The sequence below is a fragment of the Taudactylus pleione genome, unplaced genomic scaffold (assembly GCF_031769625.1).
Source record: "Taudactylus pleione unplaced genomic scaffold, aTauple2 ptg000110l, whole genome shotgun sequence".
Classification (NCBI taxonomy): Eukaryota; Metazoa; Chordata; class Amphibia; order Anura; family Myobatrachidae; genus Taudactylus; species Taudactylus pleione.
The window spans coordinates 5,365,550-5,389,944 of record NW_028284512.1 but is presented as its reverse complement, the minus strand read 5'-3'; the positions used below and the strand labels follow the sequence as shown (position 1 = coordinate 5,389,944).

General features: G+C 45.9%; 1 protein-coding gene across 4 annotated transcripts in view; it reads right to left on the bottom strand.

Annotated features, from left to right (window-relative positions):
- Positions 1-24,395, bottom strand: part of MVB12B (multivesicular body subunit 12B) — a 172,964-nt gene that overhangs the window by 122,513 nt on the left and 26,056 nt on the right. For all 4 annotated transcript variants that reach the window (XM_088471124.1, XM_088471122.1, XM_088471121.1 and 1 more), the window contains one exon: positions 7,731-7,853. In XM_088471124.1, the coding sequence (XP_088327250.1) occupies positions 7,731-7,853 (123 nt within the window). The remainder of the gene's footprint in view (positions 1-7,730; positions 7,854-24,395) is intronic.

Sequence of the window (24,395 nt, the reverse complement as noted above, 5' to 3'; positions counted from 1 at the left end):
AACCCCTAAATTCGGTTGCCGTTGGTTTTATGAGAACCGGACACACAAATCTCTAATATATTTATATTATATTTTAAAACGGGTGAAGGACCCGAGACATTTGAGATATTTGGCTGTTTTAAGTGTCTTTATGATAAGATTATAATCCTTAGAGTGCCGTCCTAATTTGCATAATATATGATATATACACAGTCCAGTCACATTATTATGTCCACCGCCTACATTTGACGTTGGCAGCGCATAGCCCATGAAGTACGTCATGTGCCGTGTGCTGGCTCGGTGGGTATATAAGGTGTGCGATAGGCAGTTTGCACACATATCACTCGTTGCGGTCATAGGTAGGGGCGATTTATCAGAGTTGCAAAAAGGCATGATTATTGGCTTTTGGGACAAGGGTGGCAGTATTTCTGAAACAGCGCAGTTTGTGAGCTGTTCGCGTGCTGCTGTGGTGAAGGGGCTCTGAAGCAAACGGATGGTCACTGCACCTATGCTAACGAATGTGCATCGGCGGAAAAAAAAGGCTTTAATTTTCACGCCTGTATCGGAATTGAACCTCAGCTAGTGATCGCAAATACGCACTATATCGCGTATTTTATCCTTTTCGAGATGGGCGAGTCGCCAGGGACGCGCTCCGCTCCGGCCAATCTATGGCTCCTCATTAAATGATTGATGACCCTGGCCCTGCTGCAGGCAATGACTGCTTTGGCGCCTTTACTGGATGTCATGCTGCGGCATTACAGGGACATGGCCCGGCGTGACGACAGCACCTGCACTTGGAGTGAAGACATCCTCCAGTGAGTGTAAGCGGGTAGCGGGTGGGGGTTTAATGGTGTGTGGGAGAATGGTGCTCCGGGCTGGCTCAAGGAAGAGTGGCTGCAGTAGGGTGCCACCACAAAGCGGGCGCTATGCGCCCACCGCCGGGACCCGCACCCAGGAACGCCAGGAGTGTTTGGGGACCCGGTTATATCTGCACCAGGGGAGGGGGAGTTGCCCGACAACTGCCGGGTGGCTGTCCATACTCACCGGCCCGGCAGCATGGAGTTACATTAGTGACAGGCAGCCTAGCAGAGAATCAAATTGGCTGCCTGTCATTACAGTGTGGTTGCCATGCGAGCTCAGTGTGGTGAGCAGGGAGGCTCCCGGGCTGCTCACCACATCGATGTACCGCAGAGCCAACTAAGAGCTTCCCGCAGCGAGCGCACTGTCCTCGTGTAGCTGCATGCCGCCTCTCGCTCCAGTGATGCAGTGACACAGCAGGGCAGGCTGTAGTGCAATGAATTTGAATCAGTGTGTTTTATTTCTTTTATCTGTGGGGGTAAAAGGTTTTTTTTTCCCTGTGGGAGCCAGTGTTTTTTTTTTTTTTTCCCTACTGGTGCCAATATGTTTGTATTTTTTTTGTGTGGGGGCCAATGTGTGTTTTTCTTCATGTGGGGGCCAATATATTTGTTTTTTTTCCTATTGGGGCCAATGTCATCTGCTACATGCGTAACGGGCTGTAGCTGCTAAATTGTTAGATTTACAGAAAACCTTAATTTAGATGGGACCCAAAAAGTGTCAGATAGGACCCCGATTTTTTAAAGTAAGGAGTCCCTAGGATCCCCTTTTTTTTGGCTCGGCGCATATTTTTTCAATGCATCAGATTAAATTACTATAGAGATGAAGATCGCTATCTATACTACCATTCCTGAAAATACAAGAACATCTAGACTTACATAAATCTATAAAAACTAGACCATCGCTGTGGTGGAACGCACATCGCCGTAATTTCCGGGAGACAGAGCGTTCACTTCCGCCAGTGCTTATAGCCTAAAAGGCGTGTGTAATAAAAAGCAGCATATTACCAGATGCAATATATATAGAGCTAGAGGCACTCATTTAGAATACAGATACAATAATAAAAGTCCCGATATGTAGTATATAGGGCCCAGACCCACTCCGGAAGCTGGCTACACCCCTAAGTATGGGCCCTTTATGCCCCAGTCCGGCACTAAATATATATATGACTTGGTGACTAGGCAGCAGGAGAAACGTGCCTCTGGGAGACATGAGTATATTGTATAGTAAAGGGCTAAATGAGAAGAAATAAAAATAGCACAGCAGTAAAGACATGTCTATATAAAGAGAGAAAGATCATCTGTACAAGTCAGTGAGGCGATGTGGATTACATAGAACGGTATTAAAAGTCATTGGACTATATCAAAGTACATTATTGCACTCTCTAAGACCTTGGCAGACACTCCTGCAAATGTCAGATACTTCTCTAGATTTTAAAAGGATAAAAGAATGCCACGGAACTTATATAGATTATATAGATACGCTGATTTTAAAAACAAAAGAGCAATGCTTAGAGAAGGCAAGGGATGCATTCCAAGATCAGGGTGTAGCTATAAAGCTCAGCTGACTTGTTGCTGCTGCAAAACAATCAATCAATTAAAAACCAGTGACTGCTCCATTAAATTATCAATTTTTCCTGACTCCTAACCTGTGTTTGGGACGCTGGTCCGGACATCGTACCATTTCAGAGTGTCTGCAGTACTGTTCCTCATATCTACCCTACTGCTCATTCATTTCAATACACCACCCAATTGTAGATTTTTTGGAAATTAATGAACAAAATTAGCTAGTTTGTGATGAAGATATATTTATTTTGGGAAATAAAAATGTTTTGTACTCATACACATTGTTTGCAAATAAATAACCTTTTGATTTCCTCAAATTTCTCTCTCATCAAAGTATCCACCCTTAGCGTCGTTGACAGCGGTGCAAACGCGGTGCATTCTGTACGTCAACTTGTCTAAACTTTCAGCCAACTTGCCTTGCAACTCCCAAAGGTGATTTTGGCTCGTCACCTGTCCAGATGATCCCAAAGGAGTTCAACTGGATTGCAATCAGGACTCTGGCATGGCCAAACCATGTTCTTCAGCACCTGTTGTCGTTGTTTTGACTCAAAATACTTTTTGCAAAGACTGGAGGTATGTTTTGGGTTATCTTGTTGTAGTGTGAAACCACGACCAATAAGGCAGGTGCCGGAAAAGATGGATAAGCGCACCAAGATGTTGTGGTAGCTTTTGGGGTCTGTGAATTCCTTCAATTTTTACTAAGTCACCAACCACACCACCTCAGAAACATCCCCAGACCATAATGGAGCCTCTTCCATGCTTGACTGTGGGCTGAATGCAAGCAGGAAGCATGTGCTCGCCTGTTGAACGCCGAACAAACTTGCGCCTCTTGGACCCAAACACCTCAAACTTTGATTTGAATGTTTTTGGACTGCAACACATCCCTTCAAACCACCGGCTACAAAACATCCTTTGACAGTCACAACTGACAAGCTTTTCTTCCTCGTTTCCATCAGAGCAGCACAGATCTGACAAGCATTTTGACATCTGTCCCATTTGAAACACACTGATAAATTTGTCCAACTGTTTTGTGGTCACTCAAAGTTGTTCAGGTCATGGGCGATCACTGTTAATTACGGAGCATCTCTTGAGGGTACACTACACGCCACCAAGAGAAGTCTTCTCTAGGTGAGCAAATTCGAGCAAACTATGCCCTGCATTTCTCAAAGAGACTATGGCAGATCACTTTTCGATTTATTACTCCTTCCTAGGAGCCATTTACAAGACAACTTTACAGGTTTTCACAAGTGTTCAAAGTATCAAAATACAAGGCGAACAACGGAATCCTTCCACTGAGTATGTGTTTATGGATCGGTTTGAAAACAGCACTGGGCATGTATCGGATATCACTATGAGCACATCATGACCTTGCGGACGTAATTTGTTTCTTTTCAGAGATCATACATTATCTGGCTGTTAAGCTGGCCACATACACAGCGATATTTTACCCGATCTGGCAGATTCCGACACATTGGAACGACAGATCGTGTAAAAGATGACCATATCATGAGTCCCCACTCACGATCACGATGCGATGCGCGTCCCCGCTGGTCGCACATCGAATCGTCAGATCTGCCGTGCAGTAGGGCAGATCTGACAATCTAGGAGGCGATGCACTGTGAAAAGTCTGACTGCAGGAGAGATCGTTTGAAGATTGGACACCAAATTGTGTGCAGAGCTGCCGGGGAGAGTTTCAAGGGAAATCGTACACAAATCCTACACATCGGCTGATCGTGTGCAGATCGCCATGTGTGTGGCCAGCTTAAGCATACCTAGCACCTGAATGTTGCCACACGGTTAGGCGGTGTGGCCTCATGATTGGGGGCGTGACTTCGCGGGGCTTGCTGAATCACAGCAGGTGGCATCATTTATGTGCAAAACACACGTGACTACATTGATTTGTTTGCTTGTAATATTATCTATTATTAGCTGTTACGTTTTACTGTTGCCTTCTAAACACTCTTAATAAAATCATGTTGCCAAGGGGAAAAGTTCCAGTCTACTGCTGCAATAAATGACAACTTTCTAAAGGAGGTTCCCAAATTATATTTCATTGATCGCACATTTTATTTCTTTCAAGCTGGCAGCTTTATTCCTCTAGATCACTGCTAGAAACAGAAAGAAGGGAGAAAACATGGTTCTTTCCCATGAAATTATGCCAAGAAATGGCCTAAAGATCTCCAAGTCAGACTGATCTGAGTGGTAAGACATTAGATGAAACTGTGGCAGCTGAAATCTTCCCGGTATCAGATAACCACTTCCTCTTACATAGTGACACTCAGCCTGCCTTAGCTGCCACTCACGTAGGTGCTGTGCAGACTGGTGTACTGTTATAGCTTTAGAATCACTCCTGCCTAATCTTTATAGCAGTTTAATTGCAGCTGGAAGAGCGCAGGAAATTTCAACATTTTAAAGAGCTCTTATAACACACCACAGATATGCCCAGCTAAATCGTTGCCGCCGGCACGGCGAATTGTGGCACGCATAGCGCGAGATGCGGATACGCACACTCCCTATGCGACCGTGCCTCCATAGGAATGCATGGTGCGATCACAGTACGCGCCAAAGTGTAGTATATGCGGGGGAATCGCATGGCGCGATGCGTGCGCACGTTTGTGGCGCGATTAGCCACAATGTAACTGGGCACATCGGAATGTGTTGGGGCTGCACAAATATAGTGGATTTCAGATGGGAAGTGTTAACACTGAGGGGTTGATGTATCAGGCAGGGGTTGAAGCTCAATCAATGAGCTTTGACCTAGCATTTATCATATATATTCAATAAAATAACAGGTAGTAGCTGATTGGTTGCTGTGAGCAACCTCTCCACTAGTCTAATCCTCCACTCTTTCCCTACTTGATACATGAACCCTTGCACTGGTTCTGATTTTAACCATAGAAACGACCGATTTCAATTTGGACATTTAGTGATAAGTTACATAACTGAGGACAGCAGCATTCTTTCATCTTCCACACCTTTCTGTATAAATAAATAATTAACAGTATTCACACCGTCTAAATACAGAGCCTTCAAAAGTACAATGGGACTGTTTCAGAGATGTACGCTATGCCGATATTTTCGCAGTTGAGCGATCATCGTAATCTCCACATGCATCTATGTCGTGCTGCGCCATGGCACATTACCGTAGTCGCTTGAAGCGCCTTTTTACTCAGTGTGATTGACAGTCTGGGGGAAATAACGGGGAGTGGCGAAAAAAAAGCCCCCGGGTGTGTCACGATCCTGTGCGCAATAAAAAAAAAAAATGGCTCCGACGTCTCAGTACACACATCCATTCTGCGCGACCAAAGGGTTGCTCAGAAGTTTGATTATTGAAGGATCTGCGAGGGACGTTGCGGCTTTGCACCCGTTTGCTTGGATTCGATTTGCCGCCTGTGGGCGTCTCAATACAGATCCTGGCGTCTGCGACATTCGCACATTTTTGGGGTGGAATTAGCTTACCACTTCTCTTTTGCAGCATATGTAAATATTAGAAAATTCACTGCAATCCACACATTTCCATAGTAACTGTAAAGCCGCATATCCACAACACGATGAATCAACGATAACAAAATCGTTATCGTTCATTATACTGTGCAGTGGATTAATGTGGCCACACTGAACGATATGTCCTTCAGTGCCGGCTCCCTCCTTCATTCCTCATATGTTCAGGCTTTGAAAGATGCAGACAACGACCAGCGGGAGCGCGCATCGCTGGTATAATCACTGCACGATTAAAGATAACAATGTTGTTATCATTCAATCGTCCATTTATATCGTGTAGTGGATTTACGGCTTAAGATCAGTTATTCCCAAAAGGACAAATGGCAGCACAGTTTCCAGGTAGAAATCTGGAGAAAGATCTGAGTTAGGGATGAAACGCGTCAGGCGTGTGCGAGTTAACAATCGGAGGGGATCCTACCAAGTTTGCATTTTTATTCTGAGCTATTTTGCAACAGAACTGTCCAGAAATCCTGTTGCGGATAGGAACATCTTTATACATTAGATGCCTAAGAAAAATGAATCTTCTGGCAGAATAATTGCTTGACCTGCTTGAAGAATATATACATCTGTTTTTAGGCATTCATTGCTTATTTTGAATGTGAGTGCATATTAAGAACAGAGGACAAAAGACCGTACATACCGCAGAAAAGAAAGATAAAGCAAAATATCTTATACAGAATCAGCTGTTTCATCGGGTGGATATGGACAGAATTTCACAAGCATCCTAACCTTTCTCGTAACCCACCTTTCCCGCAGCCTAAACTGCCCCCCCCCCCCCCGCAGCCTAATCCTAACTCCCAGCCTAACCCTAATCCTCCCGATAGTGCCTCCTCCTTACCCTGATACTTTCCATCGGAATGTCAATGGTCAGGATGCTGACTACGAACCTCATTCAGACCCGCTCGCAAGCGGGTTGATGGTGGGGCACTGCGGCGCTCGCTACAAATGGGGTGGCTGTCGATGTTGATCAACAGCTCGCCCCGGTTTGTAGGCAGGGAGGGGGGGTGGCTGGAGGAAGGAACGCCTGCCGTTTGTGGGCGGTGCCACTGTCTATTTGAGCAGGAAGCTCACTGGGGCTTGCGGCAGATGAGACCCTACCACAAGGGTCTGGTCGCAAGCCCGATAGTCGCGATAATCGCCACCCACAGCTTAGCGAGCGGTTAAAAAAAAAAAGCGGCCGCCCTGATTCAGAGCGAGTGCTTTTTGTGAATGGGGTCCTAAATCCCGTTTCATCTCTACATTATATTATGCACTAGTATATTGGAACCGGTCAATGCTGGGTCTAGGGATCTCTTCTCTCCCCCTCTTCTACACTTATTTCGGCAGCAGTCCCGACTCTCTTCTCTCTTTCCCTAGCAGTGTGAGCCATTGGCAGTGGGGAACGCGACTTTAATTACTAAATATACCTTCTGAGTGCCACGGCTACAATATTATTCCCTAGAAAACTTATTTCAACTATCAGGAACTATTCCAGACTTCAACAAGAACAGTAACCAGGTTGTATCCGGGATCACATTTTAGGTACTCGCACATATGGTAAAATAGTTAGGCCCAGAATGGACCGCATGCAAACTTGCATTCTGAGATATATAGTTATCACCGGGTATGATTTTAATTTCTAATCATATCCAATCCAACTATTTTCCACAGGGCAGATATGCCTGTTATTACCCCATGCATATTTTAATGATGAAAAACTAGTAGGTCACCTTTCCATCCCATATCTACTCATACAGACAGGTTCCAACACACCAAACAGGACATTTCATTATGTTCTGGTTATGCATCTCTCGGATACATTGCAACAACCAATAAAAGGATAATACCTACCACATCATAACCAGTAGGTGCTCGATTTCTTGATGCTACTACCCCAACACCAGTGATGGGATCCATAGACAGGTCTGTCAGAGCATCGCAAAGGTCCCGAACCTCAGGCATTATAGGGTGATCCTGTAGAGAAATGTAACATTTGTAACAGACGTCTCAATTTACAACCCATTCAATTTTTGTTAATGAAACTCAAGCGCAGAGAAAATACACACATTCCTACCCCCAACCCGTTTCCTTCATAGACCAAAAATGTAAACAAACCTCAGCAAAACTTTAGTACAGCCCTTTTACTAAAGATTACGTTATAGCCTGCACTAGTATGTATCCTAGTAACAAGGCAAACAATAGTATCAGATTAAATAGTAACAACCATCCACAGGTAAAATATAGTTAATATCCAAATTACGCATAATGTAAAGGGCTCTTTATTACTTGCTAAAAGGGAGATCTTTGCATTTTGCAGAACTTTAAAGCAATATTTATCACTACCTTAGAACATTTGGAAAATCTACCTTCTCTAGCAGTGAGAAGAGCAAATTTAAACTGGAAATGGACGTGGTGTGAAAAAAAAAAAAAAAAAAAAACCACTTAAAATTTGGTCAATGTGTAGAAACCATTCCAGAAATATCTGCGGGTCGCACCCATGCAAATATTTGTCTAACTTCTCCTGCACGGTTTTAATCCTAACTATTGTATTATACTTCTATTCCAGTTGTTCTTCATTTGGTACTAGCTGCAGTAAGGGTGGCTCCGTCATAGCACAACTTCTCTGATGCATTACAACCTAGAGAAATACAGCTGTTTCGGCCAGTTCTTGATTATTGTATTGTGAATATAAACGTAGATGGCAGTGGAATAGTAGCTCCAATCTCGACCAAGCTGCCAGAAGAATTGGAAATCCCAGTGAAATACACCTACGTGGAGCAGCTCATGGGTCTCCACCTATCAGAAGGGTTATTAAAATAAAATTCCTAGGTGGTAAAGTCTTTTTAATATATCCACATAATTAAAAAGAAGATTGGTCTGTTGGCACGATGGTCTGATTGCTCGGCAAAATTTAAAAAAAATAAAAAAAAGACAGAAAATTGTACGTAAAAAGTCTACTGCTACTGCATATACTCTGTTAGTCAATTTAATCAAAGACTGCAAATTTACTATATGAACCGAATTAAGCACGTTTAATAAAACTATTCTAGATAAGAAACTTCTGTAATTTACTGTCTTTTTAATATACTGGTCCGAGGGTACACCAAAGATTTTAATAGTTGCACCTGCAATGCTGATTTGTTGGTTCCCTGCCATTGGTTGAGACTTTCTACAAATGCAAAAGGGCACCCAGGTTAAAAAAAAAAAAAAAGACACATAAAAGGGCAAATGGGGCAAATTAGGCAACAATTGCAAAACTACCCCTAACACGAACGTCTAATTCAGGACAGTCACTTTGCAGTATAGGGCAACTGACCTACTGTAATTTAGCAAAGTGTTAATATTACCAAGCAGAGGTGCCATCACAAACAATCAAATCATTATTAGGCACAATGGTAAATCAGGTCAGCACTTGAGTGTAATCCCATCACCCAAGCCTCAATTACAGCAGAGGTGATCAGGCCACTCAGCCAGAATGCCTGGACGATCTCGTAAAATGTGACACATGGATGGCTGGCTGTCTTTAAAGACAGGCAGGAGATCGCAGACTTGTGGTCACCATAACCAGAGCAGTTCAATGTTGCAAATATAATGAGAATTTTTTTTATTTATTTTTTTTAAAAAGACTTTTGCAAAAGTGCCTCCCATCTTAAAAGCAAAGCACACATGTGCAGGAAGTATTCACTTCCATCACCACGGAAGAAACTGAAAAGATCTGATCAGAAGGACCACAGTGCAACATTTAGTATGGGCGAGTAGGATCTACTGTTCTTTATATAATTATCTTCAAAATGCTTATTCTCCCTATGCAAGTCCTGTGATACCTCACATTATTAACATGGACAATTTGTGATGGAGGGCCTAGTTGCATAATCCACTAAATACCACTCACACTTTCTACAGCCATGGCCAAAAGTTTTGAGAATGACAAAAGTATTGGTTTTCACAAAGTCTGCTGCTTCAGTTTTTATGATGGCAATTTGCATGTACACCAGTGAATGTCATGAAGAGAGATCAGATGAATTGCAATGTCCCTCTTTGCCATGACAATAAACTTAGGGCCTGATTCAGAGCCGGACGCTATTTGCGGACGCTCATTCAGAAAATAGGGGTGGCTATTCAAATGAACCATTCGCTGTTTGAGGTCTGTTCACGCCTCTAGGTCTGAACGAGCGAACAAAACTTGCGGTCGTTTTTTGGGAAACTACGCCCCCTGGCCGCTCGCATCCTACGTCATGTCCGCTATTTATTAGATTAATCGAGTACATCGAACAGGGTATGAGCTGCTCACTATTCTTGTGGTTGGTTTTTGCTACCACAATTTTGCGAGCAGTTCTGGCTATAAAATAACCCAGTGACGCTGCTGTTTTAAATATGCACACCCATAAAACGCCCGTTTTGACCTTTAAGCACGCCTGCGTTCGGATCCACTCCCCAAGCACCTTCCCCTGTTACCACCCACATACGCCTCATCCTGTCACTCAAATTAGCAGGCATTCGCTATTTTGCGAGCACATGAATTTTGGCCGCACTGACTGGTTCGCGCATGCGTATAACGATCCGTATGCATGCGCAGTTGGGCAAACATCGCTCGGAGCGAACGAGCTGCCACTTACGAGTGGTTCTGAATCAGGCCCTTAATCCCATTTCCGCTGCATTTCAGCCCTGCCACAAAAGGACCAGCTGACATTATGTCAGTGATTCTCTCGATAACACAGGTGAGAGTGTTGACGAGGACAAGGCTGGAGATCACTCGGTCATGCTGATTGAGTTAGAATAACAGACTGGAAGCTTTAAATGGAGGGTGCAGCTTGAAATCATTGTTCTTCCTCTGTTAACCATGGATGCCTGGAAGGAAAGACGTGCAGTCATCATTGCTTTGCACAAAAAGGGCTTCACAGGCAAGGATATTGCTGCTAGTAAGATTGCACCTTTATCAACCATTTATTGGACCGTCAAGAACTTCAAGGAGAGAGGTTCAATAGTTGTGAAGAAGGCTTCAGGATGCCCAAGAACATCCAGCAAGCACCAGGACAGTCTCCTAAAGTTGATTCAGCTGCGGGATCGGGGCTCCACCAGTGCAGAGCTTGCTCAGGAATGGCAGCAGGCAGGTGTGAGTGCATGTTCACGCACAGTGAGGTGAAGACTTTGGATGGATGGCCTGGTATCAAGAAGGGCAGCAAAGAAGCAAATTCTCTCCAGGAAAAACATCAGGGACAGACTGATATTCTCCAAAAGATACAGGGATTGGACTGCTGAGGACTGGGGTAAATTGTTTTCTCTGATGAATCCCCTTTCAGATTGTTTGGGGCATCTGGAAAAACGCTTGTCCAAAGAAGGAAAGGTGAGCGCTACCATCAGTCCTGTGTCATGCCAACAGTAAAGCATCCTGAGACCATTCATGTGTGGGGTTCCTTCTCAGCCAAGAAAGTGGGCTTACTCACAATTTTGCCTCAGAACACAGCCATGAATAAAGAATGGTACCAAAACATCCTTCAAGAGCAACTTCTCCCAACCATCCAAGAACAGTTTGGTGACAAATGCCTTTTTCTAGCATGATGGAGCACCTTGCCATAAGGCAAAAGTGATAACTAAGTGGCTCGGGGAACAAAACATCAAAATTTTGGGTCCATGGCCAGGAAACTCCTCAGACCTTAATCCCATTGAGAACTTGTGGTCAGTCCTCAAGAGACGGGTGGACAAACAAAAAAAAACTAATTCTGACAAACTCCAAACATTGATTAGGCAAGAATGGGCGGCCATAAGTCAGTATGTGGCCGAGAAGTTGATTGACAGCATGCCAGGGCGAATTGCAGAGGTCTTTGAAAAGAATGGTCAACACTGCAAATATTGACTCTTTGCATAAACTTAATGTCATTGTCATTAAAAGCCTTTGACACTTATGAAATGCTTGTAATTTTACTTCAGTATACCATAGTAATATCTGACAAAAAGGTCTAAAAACACTGAAGCAGCAAACTTTGTGAAAACCAATACTTGTGTCATTCTCAAAACTTTTGGCCATGGCTGTTCAATCCATACACCGGCACACCAAATACTTTAACACGACCCCTCAAATACAAATAGTTACATTAGCCGCAATGACCAATATGCTTACTCTCCTTACGTATAACATACCTTTTGAAGGTCCATCCGAAAGATTACATGAATAAAATTACCCCTAGAGGATTTCTCATTTAGCCTTGGCACACTTAAAAGCATGAACTCAAAAACAAATCTCTTCCAAAGTGAGTACTCACTCACTCATAGGAGCCTCTCTCTACGTTAAACGGCTAGTACAAACTCTCCCCAACCATTACTATGGGCGGAGTAAATGCATTAGCCTGCATCTTGCAGGCATTGGTAAGTTACTGGCAAGTCTGCCCAATACTTTAAATGGGCAATTATATAAAAGGCAAAGGCAACCTGGTTTTGCCATTTAAATGATTGCCCCTATAAAACATTGGGCAGAATTGCCAATGCCTGCAAGTTGCAGGCTATGATCACATTTACCCCTGAGTTTCCCTTTCTCCTTTACTGAGGTTTTTGCACCAGCCCTATGAAGACCTAAACCAGTGTTGGCTAACCTTGACACTCCAGCCGTTATGGAACTACATAACCCAGCATGCACTGCTACAGTTTTGCTATTAGGGCATGCTAAAACTGTGGCAGGGCATGCTGGGATATATAGTTCCACAACAGCTGGAGTGTCAAGGTTAGCCAACACTGACCTAAACTAATGCTAATTACACAGCTGAACAATTTCACTCACGATCTGACCAACTTTATGATTTTTTCAGTGGTGAAAGGACCTTGAGAACATCCAATATCTAGTGTAACATACTAGTGATTTATCGTGCAGATACGAACCATTATCCGATGTTTCTAAATGAATCATCAGAAATGTCGGTCAGGTGATCAGAAAAGCCCACACCACAAAATGTGCATGATATAGGCTCATCCTTTTTGACAAGTGTCGCGGTGCAGGTCAGGTTCAATCCGACTGCTTTTGTAACGATAACCGGACTGTGGGGGTCATTCAGACCCGCTCGCGAGCGCAGGACGCTCGCAAGTTGGTCGATGTTGCCCCACTGCGCATGCGCACGACGGTGGGAGCTCCGTCGTGCGCATGCGCGAGACCCGTATAGCGATGGGCACTCAGTCGCTCCGCGTCTCGCACCAAAGGGGGCGTGCTGTCGATGTTGATTGACAGCACGCCCCCTTTGGTGGGCGTGCCGGGGGCGTGGCTGCCGGACGGAGGCGTTCCCATGGGAACGCCTATCGTCTGAAGCCTGCCCCACTGACATCACTAGTGATGTCAGTGGGAGTGATTTTGGCTCTGATAGAGCCAAAATCACTCCAGGGCTTGCGGCAGCGAGACCCTACCGCAGGGTCTCCGTCGCAAGCCCGATGGTCGCGATGGTCTTGTGCCATGTGTGCTTTATACACACTTTCAGATTATTGGATAGAGCAGCCAAAAATCGGCTGATCGACCAGATTATTGCATAGGGAGAGTGTACCAAGCTTTATAGCAAAGATTTGTTGTTTTTTTTTTTTTTTTAATTCTTTCTAATACAGCTTATTTCTAGAACATAACATACAGGGCCCAAAACAAAATCTTTAAAATTTAGAAGAACTACTGTGAAATGTAGCTTACCCCACCCAGAAAGTGTTTTCTTCCTGTGGAATCAGGACTTCCAGTCTAGCTGCGCGGTGTCATCTCTAGCCGTCAGTCTAATAAGTTAAGGTCCCCCATACATCAGAGATTGATTGCAGCAATCGTGCAATTTGCAATCGATTGTGTATAAAAATCTTTCCCTTTTTCAATCGATTGCAGATTTGCCACAATCGATTGAAAAAGGGAAAGATTTTTATACACAATCGATTGTGGCAAATCTGCTATCGATTGAAAAAGGGAAAGAATTTTATACACAATCGATTGTGGCAAATCTGCAATCGATTGAAAAAGGGAAAGACTTTTATACACAATCGATTGCAAATTGCATGATTGCTGCAATCAATCTCTGATGTATGGGGCCTTTAGTCAGAATCACGTTTTAAAGGGCACTAATAAGTTGCAGCTGCCAGTTCTCAGGACCTTTCAGGAAACCCCCCCCCCCCTTTGTTTCATTGTAATTATAGTTGATTGATTGTTTTAATGAGCCAATACACATTTAAGTATGACAACATACTTTGGAATACTGCAGGAATTTAATTTTCCCCAAGTAGAAAACAATATCCATTTGTTTTATAATGCACCTCTGCCGTAAAGAGCGTTTTAGTTGACACTTACAGTACACTCTCTTATTGGCTTCTAGGGAACGTGGTCCAAGTTTTACGCAAGGAAGGCTTCAGATAGTCTCATTACATATAATGTAAAAGAGGATTTTCCTCTGTTACGCTAAAGAATAACCCAGGTTTTATTTCACTAAAAATATTGACATTTTGATCTACTCCCAAACCTTTGTCAAAACCGCAATCGGGCATCAAATAAATATCTAGTTTGGGGGTGGCAGTTAACGCTTCCAAATAAACCTTTGATGATCAACATCTGTATATAAAATCAAGCAGACAACCAGTATCAGCGGAATCACATAGTAGGTGTGAAATGTAGAAGCCACTTGTTGATCACTTTTACATATAGGGGAAATGTATCAAACTTTCTAAAGAGGACGGGTGGAGAAATTGCCCACATCAACCAAATCGGCTTGTAGCTATCCATTTATCAAGTACATTCTATAAAAATGATATTTAGAACCTATTGGGTGCTATTGGCAACTTCTTTACCTGTCCTCTTTAACAGGTTTGATACATCTCCCCCATAGAGTTAGCACATGCCTTCACTAGCAGCCCCCAGCTGATTCCTACATAATTGTTTGTAATACAGTGATCGCGCTGAGCGAAAAAAATTGTGGATCCCGGGGACCCCTTACTTTAACAAATCAGGGTCCTTCTCCACTATTTCTGGGTCCCATTGCAAATTATGGGGGGTAAGTGCAGAGACCCAGGGGCTGCACAGTGCCCCCTACACCCAGGAGCTGCACAATTGCCCCTGCACCCAGAAGCTTACATCCAGGAGCTGCCCAGTGCCCCCCTACCCAGAAGCTTACACCGAGGGGCTGCGCTGCACAGTGCCCCCTACACCCAGGGGCTGCGCAGTGCCCCCCTACACCCAGGGGCTGCGCAGTGCCCCCCTACACCCAGGGGCTGCGCAGTGCCCCCCTACACCCAGGGGCTGCGCAGTGCCCCCCTACACCCAGGGGCTGCGCAGTGCCCCCCTACATCAAGGAGTTTACACCCTAGCGCTGTGCAGTGCACCTACACCTAGGAGCTGCGCAGTGTCCATACATCCAGGGACTGTGCAGGGCCTCTACATCAAGGAGTGTACAACCAGCTGAGCAGTGCCCCCCTACACCCAGGAGCTGCGCAGTGCCCCCCTACACCCAGGAGCTGCGCAGTGCCCCCCTACACCCAGGAGCTGCGCAGTGCCCCTCTACACCCAGGAGCTGCGCAGTGCCCCTCTACACCCAGGAGCTGCGCAGTGCCCCTCTACACCCAGGAGCTGCGCAGTGCCCCTCTACACCCAGGAGCTGCGCAGTGCCCCTCTACACCCAGGAGCTGCGCAGTGCCCCTCTACACCCAGGAGCTGCGCAGTGCCCTCCTACACCCAGGAGCTGCGCAGTGCCCTCCTACACCCAGGAGCTGCGCAGTGCCCCCCCTACACCCACCGCAGGACACACAAACACCTCTCCATTTCGGTGAACAGGTTTTGTACTTACCGAGAGCTTCCCTCCCTGATCTGGAGCCCCAGAGCAGCGTGCGGTAGTATGGAGAAGAGAGAGACATGGGCAGTCTCCAGGCTCGGGATTGGGGGGGCTGCTCATATTTGGAGAACTGTGAGGACAGGACAATGAGGCTGGTGGCGTCACGTGACCGGGAGCCGGAGGTCTTAGGTTGCTATTGGACAAGATGTTGCCGGCTGCATTGATTGATTGGGGACGCAGTGAGATGCTGAAAATGTTATTCGCCGGCTGTAACAGAGCATGTCAGTCCCTCGCTGCCTGTACCGTGTAAATACGCGCTATAGCGTGTATTTTGCGAACACTGGTTATACTGTAACTTATAATGCTTGTATAGAAGGCCTACTGATATATTATAGACATTTTTCATTGATAAAATGTATTTCATTAACTTGCAACTGTGATTAAAAGTAATGTGCTGCCCCTTTTAAGGTTAGAGTGCTGCCGAGTGTGACCACCGAACTGTAGGCCTCACTCAGAGAACCCAATGGTTTGTGTACACCTCCAATGATGCCGGCACATGAGTCATCGCACGCAGTGTCCCCCGAGCTGCAGCCTGATTGACAGGCTGTGGGCGTTTGTGGGTGGGGTCGGCCTCCATTCCAGAAAACATGTTGACGTCTATCATTATCACGACGCCGGAATGCCAAGAACGACATTCCGAACGAAGGTAAGTCCGGGGCGCATTTAGCGCCAGCCACGGGGGGAGGGTTAGGATTAGGGAGTCTAGCGGGGTTAGAGTTAGGTTTGGGGGAGGAGATTAGGGTTAGGTACCCCTAGGGGGGAAGCTTAGAGTTAGATACCCCAAGGGAGAGGTCAGGCCGCATCCCCCCAGGAGGGTGATTTTTAGGGAGTGGTAAGGGGGGAGGGGGGGTAGGGTTAGGCACCCTCCCGGGGGTAGGTTTGGGTTAGGCACTAGGGGGGTTGGTTAGGGTTAGGCAACAGTAAAGGAGGTTTAAGGTTAGGAGGTGGTGGGTGTGGGGGGGTTAGGGTACTTATCTGCCTCTGTCGGGAAGTTGATGCTGTCGGGCATCCGCTATCGGGATTTGAACCGGCGGCTAAACGCCGCCAGCATTTAAATCCCATTCCTCACTGACATACGAAATAAAAATTCAAAGTTACATAGTTACAAGGGAGCAAAATAACAGATGACCGAATATGGCATGCCTTTCATGCTGGAGAGTATGCCCAACACAAAGTTTCAATAAACAGTATTCATTCAGAACCATCACACATTCACACAACAATACACTCAATCATGGCCAATAGAACCGAAGATATAGGTGGCCTAGACAATATGTATTAAAAGAAAAAAAAAATGTTCCACTGTGGAATAAAAATGGTACTTCCAGAAGTTGTATTTCAATGTGAATGCCAATAGGACGACAAACAAAACATGTCAAACAATAACATTTACCAAAAGAAAAGAAAAACTCTAATTAATGGAGCATACACACGGTCAGATTTGTCAGATAAACAATTGAACGATTTTACCAAAGTTTTGAACGATTTGAACGATTTTTGACTGCATTAAAATGAATGGAATCGTCCAAGTCTGACTGCAAACACATCAGATGTCAGATATCGTTATCTGACAAACGGGAACGCGCATCCTTCATCGTTCAGGCATGTCAGATTTTCCTTCAGATATGAACGACTGAACGATTTTTAAATCGTTATCGTTCAGATCTGAAGGAAAAATCTGACCATGTGTATGCACCATAAGGATATAATTTTATCCACTAGCAAACACAAGATCGCAATAACTCGCCACTTTAGTTCACTTCAAAGCCTTACATGCTAATGATTCATAGAGATGAAATCTACCAGCCATAAATAAAAACTACATGCATCCAAATATAACTAAAAAACACATCTACAAATAATATCAGCTTTCATAAATCACTCTACAAATAATCTCAATGAATACCGGATGGGATCCATACTTACAAGCATTATCCATCATCACCCATTAATATTACACTAGTAATAACAAGCATCAGCCAATAGATCAGCAGGAGAAATCCCCAACACACTAGAAATACATATACCCACAACACACAAAAATATGCATAACATAAAAATGAGCAGATAGGACTAAACTCAAATATATATTTGAGTGATATGCAGATGGATGAAATGCAGCTATACTATTCCCGCTACGCTGTTTTAGCGGAGCGCCACGACCTGCACCGGTTTTGAAACGCTAAAATGCGCTCTGCTCATACGTTGGCGCCCCGCTGAAACAGCGCTGCTGTCCCCACCCGCGGGCCACAGGGTGGGAAAAGTTACGGTGAAACAGTCATCGATTGGGTGAATAGATGCTGTGCGCATGGCATGTTTTTCGCTCTGCAGGTTGATCTCTGCGAGTTCTAGGCACCCCCCTGAAGTGACAAAAGGACACGACCCTTTTGAGTGACCACATCCCCTTTCCGGGCACGTGCACTGGTGCCCAGTTTCACGCCAACTATTAATAACCAAAATAGTACAGAGAATGTTCTTGGCTTAACAAACTACTATACTATATTACTTTAAAAATACACTTAGGGGTAAATTTACTAAAGTGAAAGTTTGTAGAAGTGGAGATGTTGCCCACAGCAACCAAACAAATTCTACCTATTATCTGCTAGAAGGTGCTAGTTAAATGTTAAGAAGAATCTGATTGGTTGCTATGGGCAATATCTCCACTTCTAAAAACTCTCACTTTAGTAAATTTACCCTGGGAGGGGGGGGATTCAATTATTTATTGCTTACGCAGATCCCGTCTAAGTCACAGGAGCTATGCAATGGTTTGTGCTGCAGGCGCCCATCACTTATCGCGAATGTTGCCAAAAATTAGGGGGGGATTAGTGGCTTCTCCCATCTAAAGAGACTGTTAAGAAGCCCCAAAGCCGGGCACGATGCGGATAAGGGCCCTCATTCAGAGCCGTACGCTCTGAGCAGAGCGCACGCTCTGCATGAGGGCCGGGCTCCATTTTCATGGAGCGTCCTCCTGGACGCTCGTATAGCTGTGGGTCACCACCCACAGGCTATACGAGCGTGCATTTTGATGGCCGCGATGGTCGTGACCATCGCGACCATCGAAATTGCGAGCCGGAGCCTGCGGTTGAGGTTTTCAACCGCAAGCTCCGGAGTGATTTTGGCTCTATCAGAGCCAAAATCACTCCCACTGACATCACTAGTGATGTCAGTGGGCCGGCTTCTGACGGGAGGCGTTCCCGTGGGAACGCCCCCGTCAGGGAGGCACGCCCCCGGCACGCCCACCAAAGGGGGCGTGCTGTCAATCAACATTGACAGCACGCCCCCTTTGATCGGACACAACGAGCGAAGGAAAGTCCTTCGCTCGTCGTGTCTGGCGCATGCGCACGACGGAGCTCCCTCCGTCGTGCGCATGCTCAGTGCAGACCATCGACCCACTTGCGAGCGGACAGCCGCTCGCGAGTGGGTCTGAATCAGGCCCAAGGTTCTCAAAAACCCTACTTTGGGTGGATTTCTCCTCGCACCAGATTTGATCATTTGATATTTGAGTCAGTTTATCAAACATTCTCATATTCCACAGTAGTTCAGCCTGTAAATCCTGATTCCCCAGCTGCTAGAATGCTTTATTCGTGGAATGAGGATTATAAGCTTACAAAATGGTAACAACTTGTCAGTATTGAATATATAATTGTTTAAAGCTGTGCGTCTACGATATGCGCAGAGTCCTGTTATGCATAGTGATTGTCAAAAATATCAACCAATTCCTCCCCTCCCCTAATCAGAGTCCCTCTCCTCCAATCAAATGCCAGGTATCAATCAGGTGTCTGTATTAACCAGCCAGTCACTTAAGTGAGACATGTGCACAGCTGGGTGAAGAAGACTTTAAATTACACCCTATACCAGGGCTGGCCAAAAGGTCGATCGCGATCTACAGGTAGATTGCGGCGCTCCCGCCGGTAGATCGCGACCAACCTGCTGCAGTTCCTGGGAATGTTGGTCTCTGAAGTGATCAGAGACTAAAGAAGCCTCTGATCGCTTCAGAGGCCAGCGTTCCCAGTGATGCGTTGCACGAGAGCGTGGGTGACGTCATGACGTCTCCCGTGTTGTGAAGAGCCTGCGTGCCTGCTGGATCTAATTCCAGCCAGCGGCAGGCAGCGGATGACTACGCGGGACCGCTGGCCAGGTAAGTAATCCACAGGGGATGGGGAACCAGTACTGGGGGAACAGCATTAGGGGCATTACTGGGGGCACTGCATAAAGGGCACTACTATGGGCACTGCATAAAGGGCACTACTGGGGGCACGGCATAAAGGGCACTACTATGGGCACGGCATAATGTTCACAACTACAAGGGCATTGCATAAGCGGCACAACTGCAGGGGAACTGCATAATGGGCACAACTACTGGGGGCATTGCATAAGGGGCACTACTGTGGGCATTTTGTATAAGGGGCACTACTGTGTGTCGTAACGTGAATAACGGACACTTCTATGTGGTGTAATGTGAATAAGATTGTGCTGTTGTGTGGAGTAATTTGAATTGGGGATACTATGTATGATTTTGCCAGGATGGACCCCCACGTCCCTTGCTGTGAGGTCACGGCCCCCTTTTTTTGCATACCATGCCCCCGTTTTTGGCTCGACAGATCACGAAAGGTTTTAAGTTTTAAAAGTAGAGTCCAAAAGTTTGGCCACCCCTTCCCTATACATTTGCTGCATTTTAAACTCTGGCGGCCAATGCAGGGGGGGCTGCTGCATATTATGACCCTGCAACCTTGAGATGTTAAGCTTCAAATGTTACTTGCTGTCAGTGTTGCAATGTGTCCACAGCAGAGACAAGTAAAGGCCCCCCATACACGGAGCGATATAGCGGCCGATCCGACAGATTGGAATAACATCGCAGCTATATTGTTCCAGGTGTGGGCACGATATTGGCCACTGTGCGCACCCGTGTGGTTGTACGTCGCTCCTCCAGATCTTTATGTCTGCACGAGAGATCTGGAGACGGATGATCTCATGCTAGTCTATGCGGAAGAGGGAGGGGAGGGGTGCGGCATATCGGGCGGTCGCGGAGTGGATCGCTTCATGTGTAGGGACCGCCCGATATATCGGCCGCCGGATCGTGCATCGCATCGCTGAGTGCACATTGCACTCTGTATGGGGCCCTTTAATGTCACTGTGTGCAACAGCAAGAGTGCACAGAAGGAGAAAGTTCAAGGACTTGAAACTACTGATTGATCCTGGTAATAGACCTTACAGTCCAGCACATCTCTGGCCATCATTCTCAATGCATCTGGCTCACAGCCTGGCAGTCCTTTCATTCACTGCAATGGAGAACTGGGACGATGACCTGTACCTTGACAACATTGGCCCTCATTCAGAGCCGTACGCTCTGAGCAGAGCGCACGCTCTGAATGAGGGCCGGGCTCCATTTTCATGGAGCGTCCTCCTGGACACTCGTATAGCTGTGGGTCACCACCCACAGGCTATACGAGCGTGCATTGTGATGGTCGCGATGGTCGAGACCATCGCGACCATCGAATTTGCGAGCCGGAGCCTGCGGTTGAGGTTTTCAACCGCAAGCTCCGGAGTGATTTTGGCTCTATCAGAGCCAAAATCACTCCCACTGACATCACTAGTGATGTCAGTGGGCCGGCTTCTGACGGGAGGCGTTCCCGTGGGAACGCCCCCGTCAGGGAGGCACGCCCACCAAAGGGGGCGTGCTGTCAATCAACATTGACAGCACGCCCCCTTTGATCGGACACAACGAGCGAAGGACTTTCCTTCGCTCGTCGCGTCTGGCACATGCGCACGACGGAGCTCCCTCCGTCGTGCGCATGCTCAGTCCATAACATCGACCCACTTGCGAGCGGACAGCCGCTCGCGAGTGGGTCTGAATCAGGCCCATAGTCCTGTTTCAGGTGGCCTGGGAAGTAGCTAATAAACATAATACTGTGGCCCTGATTCAGAGCCGGACGCTCTGACAGAGCGCTCGCTCTGAATCAGGGCCGTCCTTATCTTTTTTAAGAGCGGCCTCCTGGCCGCTCGCATAGCTGTGGATGGCCATCGGGCTTGCGATGAGACCCTTGTGGTAGGGTCTCGTTGCCGCAAGCCCTGGAGTGCTTTCGGCTCTATCAGAGCCAAGAGCACTCCCACTGACATCACTTGTGATGTCAGTGGGGCCGGCTCCAGATGGTAGGGGTTCCCATGGGAACGCCTCCTTCTGGGCATCCACGCCCCCGGCACGCCCACCAAAGGGGGCGTGCTGTCACTCACAATCGACAGCACGCCCCCTTTGTAACAATCAACAGCACGCCCCCTTTGTAGCAAGACCCGGAGCGACGGCTTGGCCGTCGCTATCCGGGTATCGCGCATGCGGATGACGGAGCCGGCTCCCTCGTCCGCATGCGCACTGGGCTAACATCGACCCGCTTGCGAGCACTCAGCGCTCACGAGCGGGTCTGAATCAGGCCCAGTGTTCTGTACACAGGGATACACGGTTTCTATTTTGGTTTCTACTGTGTGATGAGAGTTTTTTATAAAACTTTTAAGAATCGCTGTAAAACATGTCTTCATATGCTGCAACCAACAGGAGATTGCGCAGCAATGCAATGGAGGCCACTCTGCTAGCCACAAAGGCAAGTCAGTCCACATTGTCACATTCAAGGAGGTCGCGTACCGGCAAATGGCACATAAACAAATACTAGTCATATATATTGTTATCCATTAATACTCCCTAAGCCTCAATTTTCTATCCAATATATAGTTATCAATGGATTGCTTAAAAGCTATGAACGCTCACATGGGGAACAGAAGTTAGACCCTTATTCAGAGGAATTCAATTGCACGCAAGGTTATTGTTTAACTCCGGGAATGAGTGCCAGGAGCTATTCAATTGTCCGCATTTGTATTAAGTAACTAAGGCTTATATGAAGTATTTTCTTTCCAACCATCAATGGACCACCTGATAAGGAGTTCTTGGTATCTTCCAATGGGTTGGGTGTGGGAGTTCAGCAGTTGGGATGCTGGCCCCCAAAAGACCTACAGCTGCACCCCGATGCTCAGAATCCCGATAATTTTACGCACGCGCAGGGCGACTCAGACTGCATAAACATTAGCATTGTGTCCATCTATGAATCAGGCCCATATTACAAAAATCAGTAGGCAAATCAATACCTCTCGAATCCAGAAGTTGATATTGTCCACACAATGGTGGAGATTCAATTCAGCGCGATATTGAATAGCCCCGAGAAGGAATTCCTGAAGCAATTCAAGTGACCGCGCAGTAAGTCCGACTATAAGATTTTTGCTCACACCCTGCTGAGGTGCGAGCAGAAATCCGATTTAAGTGACGGCCGCGATGCTGTTTTCCGGCTTAGCAAGGAGCAGACAGCCTCACGAGCCAGCACCTTAGTTGGAGAATGCTGGTTAGCGCGACTGGCACAGAATGCCATCTTAAAGGCGTGGTATACAGCATTCTCCGATTTAAGTGGTTCTAGTCAGACTTAACAACGCACTCAATTGAATAGCTCCTGGGAACTACTTCCTGGGGCTAATCAACATCGCGCTGAACTGAATAGCCCCCCGTGTTTCCAATGCTCAGGTCAGGTGTTCTCCAGAATACTGCATAAACCACCCAACGCGTTTCACTAACATCCCGAAGGAAGTTGTGTGTGTGTGAACGATTAATACTTGAGTTCAAACACCCTCGTGTTTATTAAGGGGAAATCTAACAATCACAAAAATGCCTTGACAGCATCCCTACAAACACTAGCCCGAAGTTTCCTACAGAATATGTGTATACTTACCACATACCCATTACATTTAGTAAATATATGAAAGAATGGTCTGGTTTGTATTTTTCATACACATCACTTCCTGCCCCAATGGATCTTAATCTGGGTACGCACTGATCGATATATCGCCCGTTCCATTAAACGGGAGATATATCGATAGTTCATCGCCCGATGCGTACAGCACATATGACTGAATGACGTTGTTCACAGACCTATCCGATCTACTGTGCAGCACAGCAGATGGCCGTTATATCCGATATTATCTGCTGGCGTGTACAGGCGACCCGATGCAATTTAATTGCCCACCCTGTTGAACTGTCAAGCCCGGCACATCGGGCAGACGATTATAAGTGTGTATACACTTACCAATTGTCAGAAAAGGTATAACCGGCTTTAGTCAAAATTACAGTATCTAACACACAAACATTAACTTACCAGTTTATTTTTGGACTGGGAGAGGATATTTAGCATTCAGAGAGAAAAAAAAAACCCTAATAAAGAAATGGTAAAATATACAAACTTCACAAAATATCACATCCAAGTGCCTAAAAAAAATAAAAATAAAATGTACAATAGCGAACGCTCGGTAGACACCTGTTAAAACAGAGGAGATGCATTCTTAATACTTATTTTCCTGAAAAAGAAACTCAGCTGTGTTTACTCAACCCAATGCCTGTTCTATGCTATGATGTTCTACTGTACATTACTGAAAGTACTAGAATATATAAGAATAGTAGTTAGGAAACGTCGCTGCATCATCATTTAGGAACAAAAACCCTTCTTTAGAAGATGCCCTCGAGCATGGCACACTGGCAATGATCGCGATCCTAGGAAGTAAACCCTATCTATAGTAATCAACCTATTCTGCCCCTATTATGCATTAGAATATTGATTATCATCATTATTTTAAATGTAACAGTGAACGGCTCTCTTTAAGAATT